This window comes from Channa argus, chromosome 4 (assembly GCF_033026475.1).
Source record: "Channa argus isolate prfri chromosome 4, Channa argus male v1.0, whole genome shotgun sequence".
NCBI lineage: Eukaryota > Metazoa > Chordata > Actinopteri > Anabantiformes > Channidae > Channa > Channa argus.
In genome coordinates this window covers 18036818-18055820 of record NC_090200.1, presented here as the reverse complement: position 1 = coordinate 18055820, position 19003 = coordinate 18036818, and the positions used below count along the sequence as shown (strand labels likewise).

Genomic DNA, 19003 nt, shown 5'->3' with positions numbered 1-19003 from the left:
AGCAGTGCTGCCCACGCTTGCGCACTGCGCAAGAAAGTCCTCTTTTGCTATCCATGGTGTGGTGAGTAATTCAGCCATAATCCGCCTTTCTCCTCTCCCCTCTTCTATCCCCTCTCCTCTCCCCCTCTCCTGTGGTTCCATTCATATTCTAATCACAGCTTTCCCTTCTCCAGCTCTCAGGCACTCCATCAGAGCCCTCCCAGCCTCAGGCTTTGCACTTTTACTTCCCCCCCTTTGTGACCATTCCCTCTTCTCAGAGGCACACCAAAAATAAGGCTGCTACAGCAAAGGAGTGAGCAAAATTAGGTGAGAACTGTGCCAAAAAAATCACACTTGTGCAGTTTTAGTACGTTTGAATGTCTCTTTGAGCACACACTACATAAACTCTTTGAAAAAGTTTGCACAAAGATGGTATAATTGTAGAATGAGTTGTTAAACAGGCCAAATGTGGCAACAAGTGTCTGAGGGGTGTGAAACCGGAGTAAAATCAGAGGTAAAGGCAGGAGTAATGGTTGTGTAGGGATGTATGTTTATTTGGAGCTCGGGGATGTATAAAAACGTATTAAATGCCATAATGGAAGATGGGGAGGCCACAGTGTTAGGACTGCGTAGATCTAAGCCTCTTTTTTTTGTTGGGAGGGAGCTTTTCTTATTCAAAACAGCTCCACAAAAGACTTCCAGTGAGCCTTGCCACATCCCCATCTGACTTGGGGCCATTCATCAGCCTTCCAAGCCTATCAATGACATGTCCCCATCAGGGCTCCTATAAAATCAGCCCCTTTCCCATGAAACATCAGCAAACATTTTGACGGGTCTGGCTTTCCCCCCGCTGGATTTCTGGAGTCTCTACCCCCCCTTTCCTCCCTTATTCCCACCTCCCCCCTCTCCTCCGCCATCACCACCCCACTCTGGGCGAACCTCAGATCCTCAACATCTCCTGCGACGGGCAGTGGTCACGGAAACACTGAGCGAGAGACAAGGGGAGAGCCACAGAGGAGGGGGAAACGTGCACTAAGCCATTTTCTTGGAGGAGCAAGTGTCGTTGATGGGAAGAGGATGCATTGTGGGCTGCTGGAGGAGCCTGATATGGATTCCACAGGTCAGTCCTGTTAAACTCTGCTTGTCTGGATTTGTTGGAGAAAATCAACTTCTGTTCAGCGTTGTTGTGTTAGCTTCTGCTGCTGCACTTCTGGAAGTCTCTTAACTTTCTCTGTTGTCAGTCAGAGTAACTGTCTGGATGTGTGGATAAAGATTTTTAACCTTTTGCCAATTTTTGTGGGCACTGCTGTTATACAACAGAAGACACTACTGCTGATTGATTAAAAACCAAAGAAAGCAGGGAAATAGTCCTTTAATGTCCAATATTGGTCCTGACTAAAAAGGCTTCTTACTGTTCTGTCAGTTAGTTTTAAAAAAATGGCACTGCTCGCAAGGAGTGGGGACTTTAAAACAAGTGCATCTTTATGCACTTTAAATTGTTGTACACCTGATCTTTTGGGCTTTATTTGTTTTGTTTTTTATGGAAAAAATGTTTATTAGTAAAATGTGCGTACATTACATCTGGCGTAAGAAAGAGTACTTGGTTTAACTTTAGGAGTATTATTGATTTATATCCAATCTGATTGAAGGAAAACTGTGAGTGGGCTTGTTTGTTAAAATTTAAACATGGTTTAGTTAATTAATTGTTACTTAATCTTAGGCCCCAAAAAGTGAATTTGTCATATGCTCGTGCAGTTAAGAGTAGATTAGTGTGTTAATTAATGAGTGAACATCCATTTCACATGTTGATCAAATTTAATCCAATTATTTAGATCCGCAACTTATCTGTTCCTGTGTCAAATGAAGCCTGAGATCTGAGCCTCTGTGGGGAATTAGCTTCACTTCAGTGGATTGTCCTTTTTATTTCTAGGCATAGTTTTTCTGGATTTTTTTTTCTATGTCGATAGATAGAAGCAAACAATGTTTCTAAATGATGAGAGATATCTGTGACGCTGGTCGTGTTTAATGCAAAAGTTAATATGCAAGTACTCAGGCTGTTGGCTAATTGTGTAATAGGTAGTATCATTTGCAAGTTATAAAAACTAATAATCAGCTTAGTTATATGATGATAATTTCTGTAACATACAGCTGTTTAGGGGGTCGTGAGATTTCAGCTGAAGGCAGGGCTATAACTGCACTCTGGCCTTTTCTATCAGCACGTGCCGAACATGGAGGTGTAGATCCTCCAGAGTGTAAACTTCTTAAACTTTTCAATATCTGTGACCTCCTCTGAATCCCCCCTCATCCTGCCAACAGTCTGTCCTAGCAACAGCTGCTATGGTGACTTGTAGAAAAAAAGATTTATTTAGTTTTTATAAATTATAACATGGAAATTTTATTTTGTTGAGCAGGTTAATGGTAAATGGTTAAGTGCTTTTAATTTAGTATTTTATGTACTTTTTCATAATAAATTTTAATGGTAAATTCAGTGTCTGGTAAGGTAGAAGTTGTAGCTTGCTCTCATCGAAAAATAAAATACACAAAATGCTTTATTGCAGTTCAATTCAAACTATTTTATTTAAATCACCCAATTTCCTTCCTAGGTTCATTTATCACATACTGAAAACCTTTTTGAAACAAATTAAAGCATTTGGATTTCCACCCTATCAGGCTGCTTTGGTGTTTTTCTGCTGCTCCGTCACAGAAAGCACACCAGTTGAGCCATTTCTAAGTAGAAATTAAAACAGGACAATGGCGTCGATTCCACCAGACTGCCTCAGTAATGTGCCCAGGCTCTTTTAAGCAAGTGTGTATGCTCGTAGTCTCCTGGGAACAATGCTGGATTCCTGCCGTCTTGGTGAAAACATCTCAAATAGAGCCATGGCCGCACCACTGCCCATACAATCGTTTGTTGTCAGCTCACCCTGTCACATTAGTGGCATTTAATGCTTCCTGTACAGACACTGCCTTGCACTTATTTTGTAAAACTAGCTTTGGCTCTATTCTATGACAAAAAAATTTGTCACAAAATTTTTGTGTTTAAATCACCAATTTGAAAAATAGTCCATCAGGTGAAAAACTTATACCAAAAAATAGACCAAAATACCTTTAATTGAGATTTAAAGTCTTTAAAATAACACAATTTGGGCAGATTGATAAATCCATCATCACTTCTATATAAATAACATTAAATTGTTTTTCTGAGTTGTACTAAGAGGAGATCTGGTGTCTTTTTTAGAGAGTTGGATTGAAAGATGCCTCAATGAGAGCGAGAACAAGCGATACTCCAGCCACACGTCTCTGGGGAACATGTCCAACGATGAACGTAAGAAGGACAGACACACTAAAAACACTGACTTTACTGGAAAAACTCATGTGTGGGTGTTTTCCACATCTGATATTATAGCAAAATGTTATGTGCACTAAATGACATTTAACTTGTTTGCGCAGTCTCTAAAAGTTAATGTCAGTTATATATAATTTTGTGCTAAAATGTGTGTGGTATATTACAGATGAAGAAAAAGAAAATAACAGAGCGTCAAAACCACATTCGACACCAGCTACTCTGGAATGGTAAGTTGTTTCTTTGTTTGTTTGTTTCCTTTTTTTTTTTGAAAAATGAAAGCAAAATTCTGTTGCCAAAGCTGTGTCTTGCAGTAATGAAAAGTAATTATAGTGGATTTGTGTCGAAACAATGTAGCAATTTTCCCCAAAAATAGTAATTTTTAAAAAAGCTAAAATGTTGTTTAATCATTATTGTTGCCTAATTTTCACTTTTAAACATTGAAATAACAAACTGCTATATATTAAATTTCTATTGATATGTTGATATATGTTATTTTTCCAGTGACCCATAACAGATTTTACAGTGAGCTAACCTGGTGGAAAAGCCTACAGAATTGAAACATTTTCAGTAATGTTAGATAAAAAAATTGCATTATTTTGAATAGCTTTACCTGACATACATTAATGAAACTATTTGAATACTACTAATACTACAACACATTGTATTTTTCTGGCCTTATTATATAAAGGTAAAGAGGATATGTGCCCTGTGTGCCAGTGAACCACAAACACAGCTGAAAATTATACTTTTAAATACATTTGTAAAGTAAAACATGACATAGAACTTAGAAAAATGTTAATCTTCTGTCGGATAATGATCATAATCATTTGATCATGTAAGGTTTTTTTATTTGTCCTTAAAGAGAAATTCGCTTTAGACGCTCAACAACTACTGATTTTAAAAGATTTGAAAAGTAGCTTCAGTTTATTGTTCATGTCCTCTGCATGTATTAAATGCAAACTTCATACACACATCTAATTTAATTTAGACAGTGACAACTATAGGCCTTCAAAATAGATATGAGCAAAAAAAATAATATTTATACTGATTAAACCTGCTGTATACCGAATATAAAGAGAAAGATTTTTGTGGCTATATTGATTATTTCTATTTTTATCAATAGTTTAGTCTGTAAAGAACACGATACTTAGACAAATTATTATTGCAAGTTTTTACTTTAAATGCAGAAGTTGCATTCAAAGTTAACATCTGTTTTTTGTTTTGTAGTTGTAATGATGATGAGTCTATTAATGATGATTTGGTTGCCACAATTTTAATAGTATGTGACTAGTAAAACTAAGTTTATGTTTTTAAGGCCAAATTAACTAACCAAAACAAACGACACATTCATGAATATATCAGTTTTGAAAACTATGTTGATATGAGTAGATCATAGCTATAAAGAATAAAATAACATATACTTATTAAATTCTGATGAGTAAGTTAAAAGAAAGATACAGAATTATATACAGATTAAAAACAGATTCAGTGTTACCAGTCCTTAAATTAAACATTAAGTGATGATGTCGGTGAGATGGTGACTGGATTTAATGTGAGGTTTGTTAATTCTGTTAAGTCTAGACTCAGATTTTAACACAGAGTCTCCAAATTTCACCTCTCATGTTTTCATGTTCCAAACATGTACAAAATTTCAGCCAGTTTTGGATGTAAATGATCTGTGTTTGGGGTTGTCCCTCTTGATTTACATCAAAACATACTGACCAAAATGTCAAATTGTTTTTTTTTTTTTATTTAAAGCCTAAAATATGGTCAAATTGTTTTTAAACAGAGAAGTGGTTATGATAATACTGGTGTTGCTCAAGGCTCAGATTTGGGACTGTTGTTATTTAAATATTTGTCTTCTTGTATTTTGGACACAGACAGTGATATTGAAAGATATGTTCGGGTCTCTGTTTTTATGTGCCAAACGTTTAAAATGTTTATGTTACAAAACTGCATATTTTGCATAAAAGGAAGAGGTTTTAATGCTGAGTGGAGTTATATTTTTGTTAAACGATTAGGGCGCAAAAATACCCCAAAACAAACTCAAAGCAGCACAATTTCTTTAAAGCTCATTGATTGGGGGAGAAGTCTTGGTACACAACTGCCCGTTTCACTAACCAGACACAGAAAATGCAACTTCCCAACTACTCTTTTATAATACTACTCTTCTATAATTTAATATTTAAAATATTGCTTAATTGTCATAGTTGACAGGGTGGGTATGATGGGCATCAGAAATCATTTACATAGACTGTAAATTGCTGCTCTGATTTTTTTATTCTACACAATTAATTTAACCACCTGGACATAGTCAAGCAAAACTATGCTAAATATTTTGTTCTGCCTAGATGAGACCTTTGCACACCAAAGTCTACACCAGATATTTTGAATTGTTAAAGCAGAAAAATAACAGATGTAGAAACTCATAATTATGGCTCAGTTTTATAAGTTATGATACAATACCAGACCACCCTCTGAGTTGGATCCAGCCATTATTAATGTTACAGAATTACTGAATACACCTGTGCTTTTTCTGCTTTGAAATGGTGAAGGTCTGTTGATCTATCAATAGGAAAATCAGCTTTTAGATTTGTCTCTTATACATGTGGTCCCCTATGAGTAGTTGTTAATGTAACTGTAAAAGCAATGATATGTGCCCATCATGTTTAGTGTGTGCATATCATATGTGAAAAGTTGTGTGCGACAGTACGTCTGATTTATGATGTGGGATTGTATCCTATTGTTCCCATGACTGTAATCTGAATTCCTGTACAGGAAATACCTAGTTTCTCTTGTTTCATATCATTATTCTTTTTGTGACCGGACTCATCTAACTGTTACTCACAGGCTAGAGGAGAATTATGAAATAGCTGAAGGTGTGTGTATCCCCCGGAGTGCCCTCTACATGCATTACCTAGACTTCAGCGAGAAGCACGACACACAGCCAGTGAATGCAGCAAGCTTTGGAAAGGTAGGATTGAAAAGAGCAAACTTAAAACATTCCCATTTTCATTGATTAGTACTGTATTATAAGTGTAAAGTAATAAGAGAAAAGGGGTTCATGCACACAAGAAAATATAAAACGGTCTGATGTAATGGCCCAAGTGAAAGAAGTGATCTCATCCACTCAATCGGCCATGGGCATTAGCCGGACCATCTAAGCCTGGCTTGGTTTTGTGCTGCACCTCTGGCTGCTGTGCTGAAGTAATATCAACTGCAGCGCAGTGTGAAGCAAAGCTCTGCGGTCGTTCACTGAACACATAATCTAGAGCCAAAGGAGATGTGCTTTCGTCTGTTCCCACAACCCCAAGAAGGTCCTCAGCCTTCCTACCCCCAGCAATCCCCTGTACTCTGGACTCCGGCCCCAACCCCCAACCCTGGCCCTCCCCCTGAACCTCCACAGCTCCTGTCGGAAGATATTGAAAAAGAGAAGGGGCCTGGATTAATGTGTAATTAAAGGAAATTTGGAAGGGTGAGATGTTGCGGAATGTTAGATCAGTAGCTGGAGCAGTGTGGGGTGTCCTTTAGGAAGGCTTCATTGATTCAGGACAAAAAAACAAGAGAGGGCCCGGACTGCCTCCCTGTCTGCTCATTTATCAAGCGGGGCCTGACAGAAACTTCACAGCTTGGCCTCTTTTTTCATCCCACACAATGGAGAGCTACACTGTTTGCTAAAGTTTCTGCACCAGGAGCTGGACCAAGGAGCCAATCTCTTTGCACAAAAAGAGAGGAAAGGAGGAAGGAGGGAGTGGAGGAGAGAGAGAGAGAGAGGATGAGTGGGGGCATGGATGATGGGAGACTGTTGATATACAAAAAAAAGTAATAACCCTGGATGTCATAAATGGATGGCTCTCAAACCTTTTTGTCCCTAACAAACCTCCCTGTGGATACAACTATGAGCCTTTCATGTTGTCCTCCGGACAAACTTTATTAACCGCGTCTTATGAAGAACTGAACATACTGTATGAGTATGAGTACAGTACAGTATGTTCTGCAGTATCTCAGTATTTTCTTCCAATGGTTTAAAACATTTCATAAAAATCTGGTTCCTTTTGCCGTGTACTTGAGAAAGCCTGAGATGTAGTTGACGGCGATCCAAAATATAAAAAGTTTACCTTATTACTGTGTAGTTACAGCACTCTGACCCATTTCTTCTCTGAGCAGATCATAAGGCAACAGTTTCCAGCTTTAACTACCCGACGACTGGGAACTAGAGGACAGTCAAAGTAAGTTGGACACAATTGGACACAAAATGACATTCAGAATTTATCAAATTAGTCTCTTTCTGATTCACTGAAAATCGACTCTATCGTAGCTTAATACAAAACATATTTAAATATTTATCACAGTTGATATAATTATAATAGTATTTCATTTAAAAACACTAGTGTGTTTATTTCTGAATTGCATAAAATTTAAGGTGAAACATAACCATACACTGTACATTTTGTAACCAATCTCTGTTTTTCTTTTCTCCTCAGGTACCACTACTACGGTATAGCGGTGAAGGAGACCTCTCCGTATTATGACGTGATGTATTCCAAAAAGGGAGCGGCGTGGGTGAATGAGACAGGGAAGAAAGAGGTCACAAAGCAGACAGTGGCGTATTCACCGCGCTCCAAACTGGGGACACTCCTGCCAGAGTTTCCAAATGTCAAAGACCTAAATTTGCCCGCCAGCCTGCCAGAAGAGAGGGTAAACAGGGGTTTTAAAAGTCCATCCTTACAGCCTCCTCTCCAGTCCCCCTCCCCCCACCTCTCCCTGCCATCTTACCATCTCTGTGCCCCCTCTGGCTCTTTTATCTGGCCCGGGACCTTCACTGGGTTTACGTTTAGACAAGGACCTTGAGGATTTATATGCTGGCTCCTCACTAACTCTTAATCTTTTGGGGGAGATAATAAGATCTAGCTGTGGACAAAGGACAGGCACTAGCTGTCCAGCTTTTAAAAAGGGGCCATGATTTTAAATGGTTTGTGTTTTGCTGATCTCTAAGCCTTGTTTTATATTGCCCTTCTCCAGGCTTGGCCCATAACATGTACAGTATTTATTGGTTAACGTGCTTTGTTCAGTATTTATTTTCTTGTTCTCGTACCACTTTGTTTAGTTTTCCATAAGGAGAAAATTATAACGTTTTTGATGCCATCAGATTTAATACTCTGTTGTTGTCCACAGGTATCAACTTTCATCATGATGTACAGAACGCACTGTCAAAGGATACTGGACACTGTTATTCGAGCCAACTTTGATGAGGTAAGGTTTCTTCAGTTTGTAGCTTAGTTTGTCAGATTTGGGTTTGCTAAAGTTTTAAAAAACGTATGACCAAACGTTTATATGGTTATTTATGTCCTTTAGTTTATAAAAAGGTTTTGAATTTAATTTCCAATATAATTCAGTGTCATGGTGCATCTGTGGTGTTCTGCAGGTCCAAAGTTTCTTGCTGCACTTCTGGCAGGGCATGCCCCCCCACATGCTGCCTGTCCTTGGCTCCCCCACAGTAGTAAACATAGTTGGTGTTTGTGACTCCATCCTCTACAAGGCCATCTCTGGGGTACTGATGCCCACGGTGCTGCAAGCACTGCCTGATAGGTGAGTAATGTTGTCACCTTCTCTCTTCAAATAAGTGACTTTTGTGACATTTTCAGGTCTGTTGTTAAGACAAATGGACATGAGATATGTTTTAAATCGCCTTGATTTACCAACAGCTTTTTTTTTATTTTGCCAACCTGCAGCATTAATTAAAGCTGCTACATTAACTGTAGCATTAGTGATATTATTTAATTCAGTTTAAAAAACTTTACCTTGCAATTATTTTTGTATTTGTAACACTATATACTTGTTATGTGCTCATGTCACATGACTTGCCACAAGGGTGGATCGAGAAAAATTTTATTGGGATTTCCAGTCTGAGGCACATGGTCAATGTAGGGTGGCACATTATCTAATGATTCTTTTTTGGAAATTGTAAACTGTATTAATAGGATAATAGTGTATTTATAAAGCCATTTTTAAATCAAAATAATCATAAACAAAAAATAATAAACAGTTGGGGAGAGGAAAAATAAATCCTTTGCAGGCATAATCTGCCTGGTTGGAACTGCTACATAATTCTAATGTGCAAATGCCCTCCATACACATCACTGAGGTTGTCTCAAATTCTGGCTACTGATGGCTGTGGGAAGTGTGCTCACCTTCAAATCCTTATCCTTATGTGTCTCAAAATGTGAGCTCTTCTTTTTGAAAAAGCTAAGTTAAGGGGTTTGTTGCAAGTTTTGCAACAACATTCCTCAGGTAACAGTTGCTGGGAGCGTGCAAAACCTTGAAGTTGTAAGACTTTTTTCAAATATGCTATTGAGAATTTTAAAAATGCTGCTAAAATAATTAGACATTTAGACAGCTGACTAAATTAATGAATGGTTGAAATTATTTTTATAAAACAGAAACATAAAAAATGGAAATTACTTGCTAGCTATTTCTGTTGTTTTTCAGAAAATTGTAGCCTTCCTCAGCAGATTGAGTTTGCTCAGCTGAATCTTTGTTTATGTTTGGTCAGACAAAATAAGCTATTTGAATATTGTATCAATTGATTCATGAGCAAATTATTCATCAATCATAATTATAGAAAGATCTATACAGAGATAAACTGGAAGCTGCATTTTAAATGAATGTAATTTAATGTATTTATTATATTTTTGTTTTCCCTCATTCACAGTTTGACTCAGGTTATTCGAAAATTTGCCAAACAGCTCGATGAGTGGCTTAAAATAGCACTTCATGACCTTCCAGAAAACCTGAGAAATATAAAATTTGAATGTAAGTGTGAAATATACATTTGAACATTTGAACATTTAAAATAAAAGTTTAAATAATCACACTCACTAGGATTACCACTTTTTTTCATTTTTGTTTCCAGTATCAAGGAGATTTTCTCAGATTCTGAAGCGACAAACCTCATTAAACCATCTATGCCAGGTGACTATCGTGATCTGAATGTTTTTTCAATAAAATCCATATGAACAAACAGCTGATAAGGGGATGTGGCTATGCTTGGGTAAGTAATATTGTTGATTTATCTCCCCCCAGGCATCACGGACTGTGATAAACAGTGCTGACATCACCTTTCAAATGCTGGAGGACTGGAGGAATGTGGACTTGAACAGCATCACCAAGCAGACACTTTACACCATGGAGGACTCACAAGAGGAGCACAGACAGCTTATTATCCACTGTAAGTACATGCAGTGAAATTGAATGCACTTGAATGCACCCGTACACTTTACTTCCACACAAACAACACACAGAGGGACAATCATTCCCACGACCAGTGGAGTCATAGCATTATAATGATGGAGACCAAAAGGTTAAAAAAGTTCACTCTTCTCTGAAACACCCTGCAGAGCATCTCCAATCATCTGCCCAACAGGATCACATGTCACACAATTATAGCAGATGTTGTATACAGATGAGATCTGCATTCGAATACTTGAGTTTTTTTTTTTTCCATCTCCAGTAATGTCTAATGCTCTGTAACCTGACATTCTGCATCCTGTCACAGTGTATCAGGAGTTTGACCGTCTCCTGGAGGAGCAGTCTCCAATCGAGGCGTACATTGAGTGGCTGGACTCAATGGTAGACCGTTGTGTTGTCAAGGTCAGAGACCAAAAACTTTTAAAAAACTTATTTTGAAAAACAGCTGTTAAACATGGTCTGACTCAGCATGTTTTTACATAAAGTATTTGGATTAGCTTTAGCCGCACAACTTAAAATATTTCTATTTTTGTTTCTAAGAAGTGATTTTAACTAAACGTCTGAAGTATTTGCACAGCGGATAATTTTGCCCTCAAAAAGACACCTGTGGCTCAAAGCCACTCGTCTCTGCGTGTCTTTTTTACACAGAGGCACTTACACTGCAATCCTCCCAGTTAATGATGTCTTCAAGCTTCCCATTTGCGTCCATTATGTGTTAGATATGGGCTTGTAAAATGTGGTTGCCCTGACAACATCTTGGACTGCACAGACAATGGTTCAATAGGAAGGCGTGTCCCTGGGGGCAAATTAAATAGTTGACTTGTTGACATGTTTTTCGTTCCTGAGGGTTAAGCCCCAATATGGACCCAGGGGTTAATTCTACCCCAGTTTCCCGACCCTTCCCCCTCTTTTCTCATGGAAATGTTCTCTCTAGGTGGCAGGGAAGAGGCCCGGGTCCCTGAAGAAGGTAGCCCAACAGTTCCTGCTGATGTGGTCGTGTTTTGGTACCAGAGTCATACGGGACATGACCCTCCACAGTGCACCCAGCTTTGGTGAGCTGCTGATGCTTTGTCATCATCCCTTCATGCAAAATATTGCACATATAGAGAATATTTAGTTATGTCATACGTTGTGCCTCACACACCAAAAAAGGCTGCCTTACAAAAACACAGCTAATGTTTTGGGGTTTTTTATATCGGGGATTTGTAGCCTCCGACGACATAGTGCCCCTTGGGGCCTGAAGCTTGTTTAAACTTTTGCAAATTATTTGTATGTATGAGTTCAGTGCAACCAAATAATTCCTCTTTAAAGCTGAAATAAGGAGAGAGAAGGAACAAGTAAAATGGCTTTGTCTTAACAACCTGCTGTGTACAGCTAAGGTTTGCAATAAGTAAAGAGCTGTAAAAATAAAATAAAAGAAAATGGCTTCTCTTTCATTTGCTTCCCTCCTTTGCCCTTGTCTGTGAATATCAAAGACACAGCTGGTTGCAGTGTTTTGATAAAGCAGGTCTCTGCACAAACAGCTAATTAACAAAAGCCACCCCTCCCCTCTGCTGATGTCTTTGCCCGTCTTTTCCATTTTATGACCGGTCAGTATCACACACCGCTTCCCTCAATAGCTACAAGTGTTTATTATGCGCACGGCAGCAGCAGCAAACAGTACAATGACACAATTGTGACGCTTCTTCACATACCGTGGCCTCATCTTCTGTGCGACCCCGGGGTCAGCTGACATATTTCTGGCACTGACTTGGTACAAGGAAACAAGTGCACTCGCTTAGTTTTTAATAACAGCAGCCCTCCTGTCAGTCTACAGGATGTGATGTCATTACTCAGATGCTTTCAGAAAGTTTCAGCTTCAGTCTTGTCATTATCACTCATGTCTTCCCAAAACATGCTCTTGTTTTTGTTTTTTTTTCTCACTCTTACCACATTAAGTACTTTATAACAGATAATAAAGTCTGTATAACATATAAAGTTTTTTGTACAACATATGTTGCAACATAACATATTTTCTCTGTATAAAGCTCATCCTGTATATCTGTGTGCAGGGTCCTTCCACCTGATCCATCTCATGTTTGATGACTATGTGCTTTACCTACTGGAGTCCCTGCACTGCCAGGAGAGAGCCAATGAACTCATGAGGGCCATGAAGGGTGAGGGCAGCACAGGTGAGACTGCCAACTGTAGGTCTGACCATTGACAAAAAAACCTGAAAAATGTCTTGTAAAGTAGATAAGTTGTGTGATTACATCACTGGAAATTGCCACAATTATGTACTAAAATAGGTCTTTGAGATTAGTGCTTTCAGGAGGTGGTTTGGTTTTAACAGTTTACACAGTAAAGTGAAAATAGGGGGCCTCATGGCTCAGTGGTACAGCATCTGGTTGGGATGCAGAAGGGGCCAGGTTCAAATCCCCCCCACCAGGTGTGGGCCCGCCTGTATAAAATGGGAGGCCTGCAGCAGGAAGGGCTTGAGCTGTAAAAATTCATGTTAAATCAACGTGCAGGACACGTTCCGCGAACCCTGAAGGGAGAAGCTGAAAGCCGTTGATCTGGCACAGTGAAGTGAAAATGCAGGAACTGTGAAGTACCTTTATTCAGAAGTGCTGTAAATTAGTTACTATATTTAATGTTATTAATATACAGTAGATTAACTTTACTTTGCTTTCAGCTTAAAATAGATCTGTAAAAATAAACTGCATTACAAAAAACTTAAATTACTGTGGAATTTTTCCCTCATACACCCGTTTTACTTGTGCACAAATTGTGTAACCTTCTCAGAGGCTGCTGAACACCAAACATTGCATCCATCTTGTATTGTAAGTTTGTGTAATGGTCTGCTGTGTCTCGTCACCTTTAGCAGAGAGAGAGGAAGAGTTCACTCTGTCAGAAACTACTCCCACTTCCCCGTCTCCAGGATCCTACTCTCCTGCTCGGTCTGTCCACTCTGTGGTTGTCTCCTCAGCCAGCTCCCCTACAGCAGCTGTGTCCCCGGAGTACACTGGAGTCACTACCACAACAGGTGAGACTCACAGTGACACGCAGAGATCAGGTTTCACTGCACATAGTTTCTCTGCGCCAACATATTTGTGTCTGTGTTTACATATGTGTCTACCAGGCGCTGTTCAGTCATATACCTGGTCCCTTACATACACAGTGACAACAGCAGGCGGCTCCACACCAGAGGCTGGGCAGCAGCTGTCCTGTATGAGGAGCAGTGCGCCAGTCCCTCCTCCTTCCTCCACCCACCGGATGCCTGTCTACACACACAGAGAAGAGCATGGGTAATTTTGCTTCTTTTATTATTAAATTCACATTCAAGGCACTTTGGACACATCTTGGTGAAAAATAGCTCAAACTAATTCTGACCTCATTACCTCATTCTAGCTACACTGGCAGCTACAACTATGGCAGCTACACCAACCAGCATCCTCACTCCATCCAGAGCCAGTATCCGGGTCTGGCCCACGAGCCAGCGATTCCAGCCCCCCTCCACTACTCTGCCTACCACCGCTCGTCTGCACAGGTCAGTCCCAGTCTCCTATGAGATGGGTTTAATAGCATTTTACATAAGTGTAAATAAAATATTGAATTTGCTCAGTAAATCATTTTAAAATGTTACACAATGGCTGTGGAGCATAAGAAGAAACCTTATTGGTTACAGCACTGATACACAAGCACAAAGACAGTGGGTCACTTAGAAAATAGAAAAGTGTACAGAAAAAACTGCTGATTATTTCAATGTTCATATACAGCAGTCGTCCACATCCACATTTATCCACATGCTGCATTTGCACAACTGGTCTGTGCTGGCTATTTAGATTCTAAGAAGTACAAGATAAATAGCATATGTGCACAAATATGCTCTGAAATATGTGTAAAGATAATTTTGAAAATACATGCATCTTAATAGACAATATGTAGGAATCTTTATCCTAAACTCTTGCACATCAGCAGCTCTTGTGCAGGTGATTATTGGAAGAGAACGTCATCAGACTGGCCTCTCAAACTGAACTGTCCTGTAAAGACAGCAAGATTTACACATGAAAAAGAGGTCATTATGATGAGATGGAGTCGCTGATGTTACAGCTCATGTAGCGACTGGTGTGAGTTTACTCTTTTGATGGTAATTTCCTGTGAAGGGCCCTCCAGCCTCTGCTGCCTTCATGGTGGGAGGAGATCAACTGGGCCTCAGCTCTCACAGCGTTTCTCCGAATCACCCTCTCCACACAGCGGAAGCAGACAGTGAAAGGTGGCTCGGCCAGGGCCAAGAGAGGCCCTGCTCTGTTACTCCTCTTTCCAGCTCTCAATAGTCTGTTCATCTGTTTGAGCCAGTAGTCACAGAGCAGAGCAAAGGGGCGTTTATTAAAATATTGTTATTCAATGGTCTCTTTTCTGCCTGTGAACAAGAGGCAGCTGAGCCGTCTGTTCTGCTCTCTGACCTGCTCTGACTGCCTTTTTCCATGCCGTGATCCCCCATAATGGAATCGACTGTTGTGTGTATATTTAGTGAGAAAAGGGAAAAGGGTGCCACTTCCACTTTTTTTAGGCTTGTCTGAGCTTAAATCAGGCACAATGCCGGCGCTTTGTCTGTATGAGAGGTTGAGGATGGAGCTGAAACCAACAGAAAACTTTGTTGGATCCCATCTGTCCAAAGTATTTTTGTCAAAAGTCAGATTTTGCCAGAGCTGTTTGTGGTCTGTTACCATAGGCAACACAATTAACACAGGAAAACCACTTTTTAGCTCATGTCTAATTTTCATAAGTGGTTTAATTTTCTATTTTGACCAGTGTGTTACATCTTGTGAAGCAATTTCCCCTAACAGGAAATTACCATTGGCAGAGCTGCTTCACAGCCAATGCTACATGGTTATCACAGCATCAAAGTAGTCATCAGCAGTGCTGCAGCTAACTCTGAGGTCATGGCTTCTGAAAAGGTCCTAGGAAGCTTGGGATTTTAAAAACCTGACAGTAGTCTATATACCGAAATCTTAAAATTGCATGCAATGAGTGTTTAGTATGTCGACGCAGAACTGTGTTTCGAGTTTAACTTTATACAGCATGTAAAAATGTAATTATTAGACCAGTAAAAATACACCTTTCAGTGTGAAACCACATTGTCCCTGGAATAATTTAAAGGGAAAGTTCAACATTTTGGCAGATGTGGTTTGTTAGATGACAAGATTGATATCATTCTTGTGTGTTTTTACCTTTTTTGGTATTATGGGCCTTTTGTAATTTACAACATGTGCAATGATGTAATTCTGCAGTGAAACATTTAGTCATTTTGCATAAAATATGTTTACCTAAACAAAATAAAAACATTCCCTGGTTCCACCTACTAAAATTTGCTTTTGAGGCTTACCGTATACTTATATGATGTTGATTCACTGTTTATTGTAGAAAATGTGACATCCTCTGTAGTTTTCTTTTTACTATTTTCTGACAGGGTACAGATAAAACAATTTTAAAAAGAAAATAATCTACAGATAAATTGAAAATAAGTGAAAACCCATGGGTGTCGAACTTCAAGCCTCGAGCGCTGCAACCCTGCTTGTTTTTCCAACTACCCATGCACGCCCCACTCCTGATTGCCTGGATAAGGTGTGTTTAGTCAATCAGAAGCTGGGAGATGAGGGTTGTGCAGGTATAGCTGGAAAACAAGCAGGGCTGCAGCCCTAGAGGCTTGGAGTTTGTTAGTTTCATTTCAAAAGATGACTTTTCTGGATCACTTACTTCTCCCCTGTTCCCCTCTTTCACAGTACCAGCTTAATGGCCAAATGTCTCGAATGGAGCCTTGCTTGATGGGGAGCACTCCTCGGTTACACCCATCACCTGTCGCCCCCCGGTGGCCCGATGTGTCACCGGCAAACAGCTGTTACACTAGCCCACCTATGCACTCATCCCGCTATGCCACATCTGGGGACATGTACTCTCCCCTGGCCCCACGAAGGAACTCAGAGTACGAACACTCGCAGCATTTCCCCGGCTTTGCTTACATCAACGGAGAGGCCACCACAGGCTGGGCAAAATAACATTCAAACAGTAATATGGACAAGCTCCTGATCTGTTAAAATGGTGGATGCAGAGTAAAACACTTCCAATGAAATAGATTAAAAAAAGAAGGAGCAGAGAGTGGGAAAGTTCTGATGTAAAGAAAAAGGAATCATGGTATGGACATGCTGACAGTTTGACAACAACAGACTTGTCAAAATCTCTTCAACAACTGATGGAAACATTATATAAAATCATATAGATTGTCAAGTTGCAGAAGAATCATTCAAAGAGTGCAATGCTCCTGCCAAACTGTGCCTTTGTTTTAAGGAATGTACACCTCTGCCAGCCTCAGCCTCACAACTCAGCACACTAGAGTGTGCCACCATCCATCAGTCTATTAGGTCAGCTACTAATGTATCTTTGTGCTGTACACCGTTACTGACACCAGTACAGTCTCAGCAACACTGCTGTCTCCTCTTGTTGCTCAGCACTGTGCAGCATCTCATTGTGGGCTCATTGTAGCTGATAAACCTCATTCAGCTGCAACATGATGAGGAACTGTGCTGCCTTAACTTTCACCTGGATCATCAAGTATACAAATTTGAAACACTGAAGGTAAAGTTAAAACCTCATAAAACAACTTCAGAGAGTTAAAGTCTCTTCTTCTTGGATAGTTTTTTTAATAACTGAATGCTGAAAAGCAACTCTGCGAGTATATTCTGTTGCAAACCTTTCTGCTGTTTTCCTGTGAAAAAAAAAAGTGTTTATATATACATGTATATATGTATATATACACACACACATATATATGTATGTATACGTATATATACATACACGTATATATACATATGTATGTATGTATATATTTATACATATGTATGTGTATATATATATATATATATATATATATATATATATATATATATATATATATATATATATATATATATGTATTTTCTGTAACTTTGTAACATGGTATATACTTTATTTTCTATGTTACATTTGGTACTTGTTTTTTGTTTTGTATGGTTAGTTAAGGACGCATTAACCTAGGGTTGTGTCTTTTGATAATGCACTCAAATCTACTGAGGACCTATATTACCCTATGGGTATTTATAAAAAGGGAGAATATCAAAGTGTACAGTAACATGAAATCTAGTCACTTTTCTGTAAATAAAAGCACTGCAAACTGTCTGTGTTAAACTATCACAGATGAAACTGATGTGTATGTGGGGGAAAATGTTGCCACATAAATAATTCCACAATCTAAAACCGTGAGTCATCTTTGTCAAATGGTCGTCATTTTCAACTCTTTATTTGTAGAAAACATGTGCAAATATGCCACACAGTTTACAAAATAGTGAACACCTTTCTCTAACTTTTTTATAATTGCATCAGCGCATAAAGCTTTGAATGAAAACACTAATCATTTATATTTTCTATTATTGTTTTAAGACAGTTATTACTGATAACATCTTTTTAACAGAATAATTTATGGGACATTCCACTAAATTGTCAAATATACAGTAACTGCAGACATACTTTCCTTTGAAAATTCATCTTACAAACTAGCTCAGACTTCCAGTGTAAATTTTGATGGTGAAAAGGGAAAAAAATAAACATTTTCTGACATCCCCTGAGCTGATTTTTACTTCAGCACAGAGGGGAGTTTGGCAAAAAACATGCGGCCTACACTGCAGAAAGAATTACATTTCTTTAGAGAGCATGTCCTCCTGTGCTGGGGTCATTGCACCTCAGTCCCATAACCTTTGATCTTTAACCACTTCCAAGGTTTGTATTTATTGGAACACATATCCCCTGTGTTAAGGCTCTCTGAAATCCAGCAGGATTCACAGCTAAGATTTTGAATGCAGAAAACTAGTTTGGAGGAAAAATAAAAGGAAGAAAAATAAAACCAGCTATTCATTGTGAGTTAATCACCTGACCTGAGTGTCAATATCAATATCCGCTGAAGATTTCAGGGGAAGATTGGTGAGGGTGGGTGTGATGAGGATAATACTGTCAGCTGTGAGAATCATGCAGCAATCTGTAGGTTTCATTTCAGACCTCATTGTCAGAAAAAATTGTCTTTTTAAATTGTATGTTTGTGAGTGAGTTTCTTTGTAAAAATGCTTGGTTAATAGATTTACACCTGTTGTATTCATGCAGTACATGAATATTGTATGATTTGACTATAATCATGCAGTACAGTATTATTCATAATAAGTTATTTCTGAGCAATTTAAAGATATTAGACTGGTGACACAAGAGAAACTGCACACAGATACATCTGCTGGGTGAAACCATAGGCACAGTGTATCCTGATCCCATTTAATGATGTGTTGTGAACGAGGCGCTAAATACTCTTAAGTAGATAAGAATAAGAATAAGTAGCTGTGTAAGACCAGCTTCTCACAGACACACAGAACC

The 19003-nt window shown here is 38.9% G+C and overlaps 1 protein-coding gene across 3 annotated transcripts; it reads left to right on the top strand.

The window, feature by feature from the left end:
- The first annotated feature begins 706 nt into the window (after positions 1–706).
- rfx4 (regulatory factor X, 4) lies at positions 707–17845 on the top strand. 3 transcript variants are annotated; one of them, XM_067500058.1, is made up of 18 exons: positions 707–1099; positions 3218–3304; positions 3492–3552; positions 6176–6299; positions 7493–7554; positions 7810–8023; positions 8501–8578; positions 8751–8914; positions 10038–10138; positions 10239–10297; positions 10409–10553; positions 10881–10975; positions 11508–11625; positions 12625–12744; positions 13440–13598; positions 13695–13860; positions 13964–14102; positions 16339–17845. In XM_067500058.1, the coding sequence occupies exons 1-18, from the start codon at positions 1057–1059 to the stop codon at positions 16609–16611; spliced, it is 2208 nt and encodes a 735-aa protein (XP_067356159.1). In that variant the 5' UTR covers positions 707–1056; the 3' UTR covers positions 16612–17845. The 3 variants fall into 3 exon arrangements, with proteins under 3 accessions (XP_067356159.1, XP_067356160.1, XP_067356158.1); XM_067500059.1 differs by having other exon boundaries at positions 715–1099; positions 13437–13598; positions 13734–13860; XM_067500057.1 differs by having other exon boundaries at positions 715–1099; positions 13437–13598.
- Positions 17846–19003: the final 1158 nt, after the last annotated feature.

Coding starts and splice junctions, on each gene's coding strand:
- rfx4 (XM_067500057.1), top strand. CDS start 1,057: ATGCATTGTGGGCTGCTGGAGGAGCCTGATATGGATTCCACAG. Junction 8,579..8,750: donor TTCGAGCCAACTTTGATGAG/GTAAGGTTTCTT, acceptor GGTGTTCTGCAG/GTCCAAAGTTTCTTGCTGCA. Junction 13,599..13,694: donor TGGAGTCACTACCACAACAG/GTGAGACTCACA, acceptor TGTGTCTACCAG/GCGCTGTTCAGTCATATACC.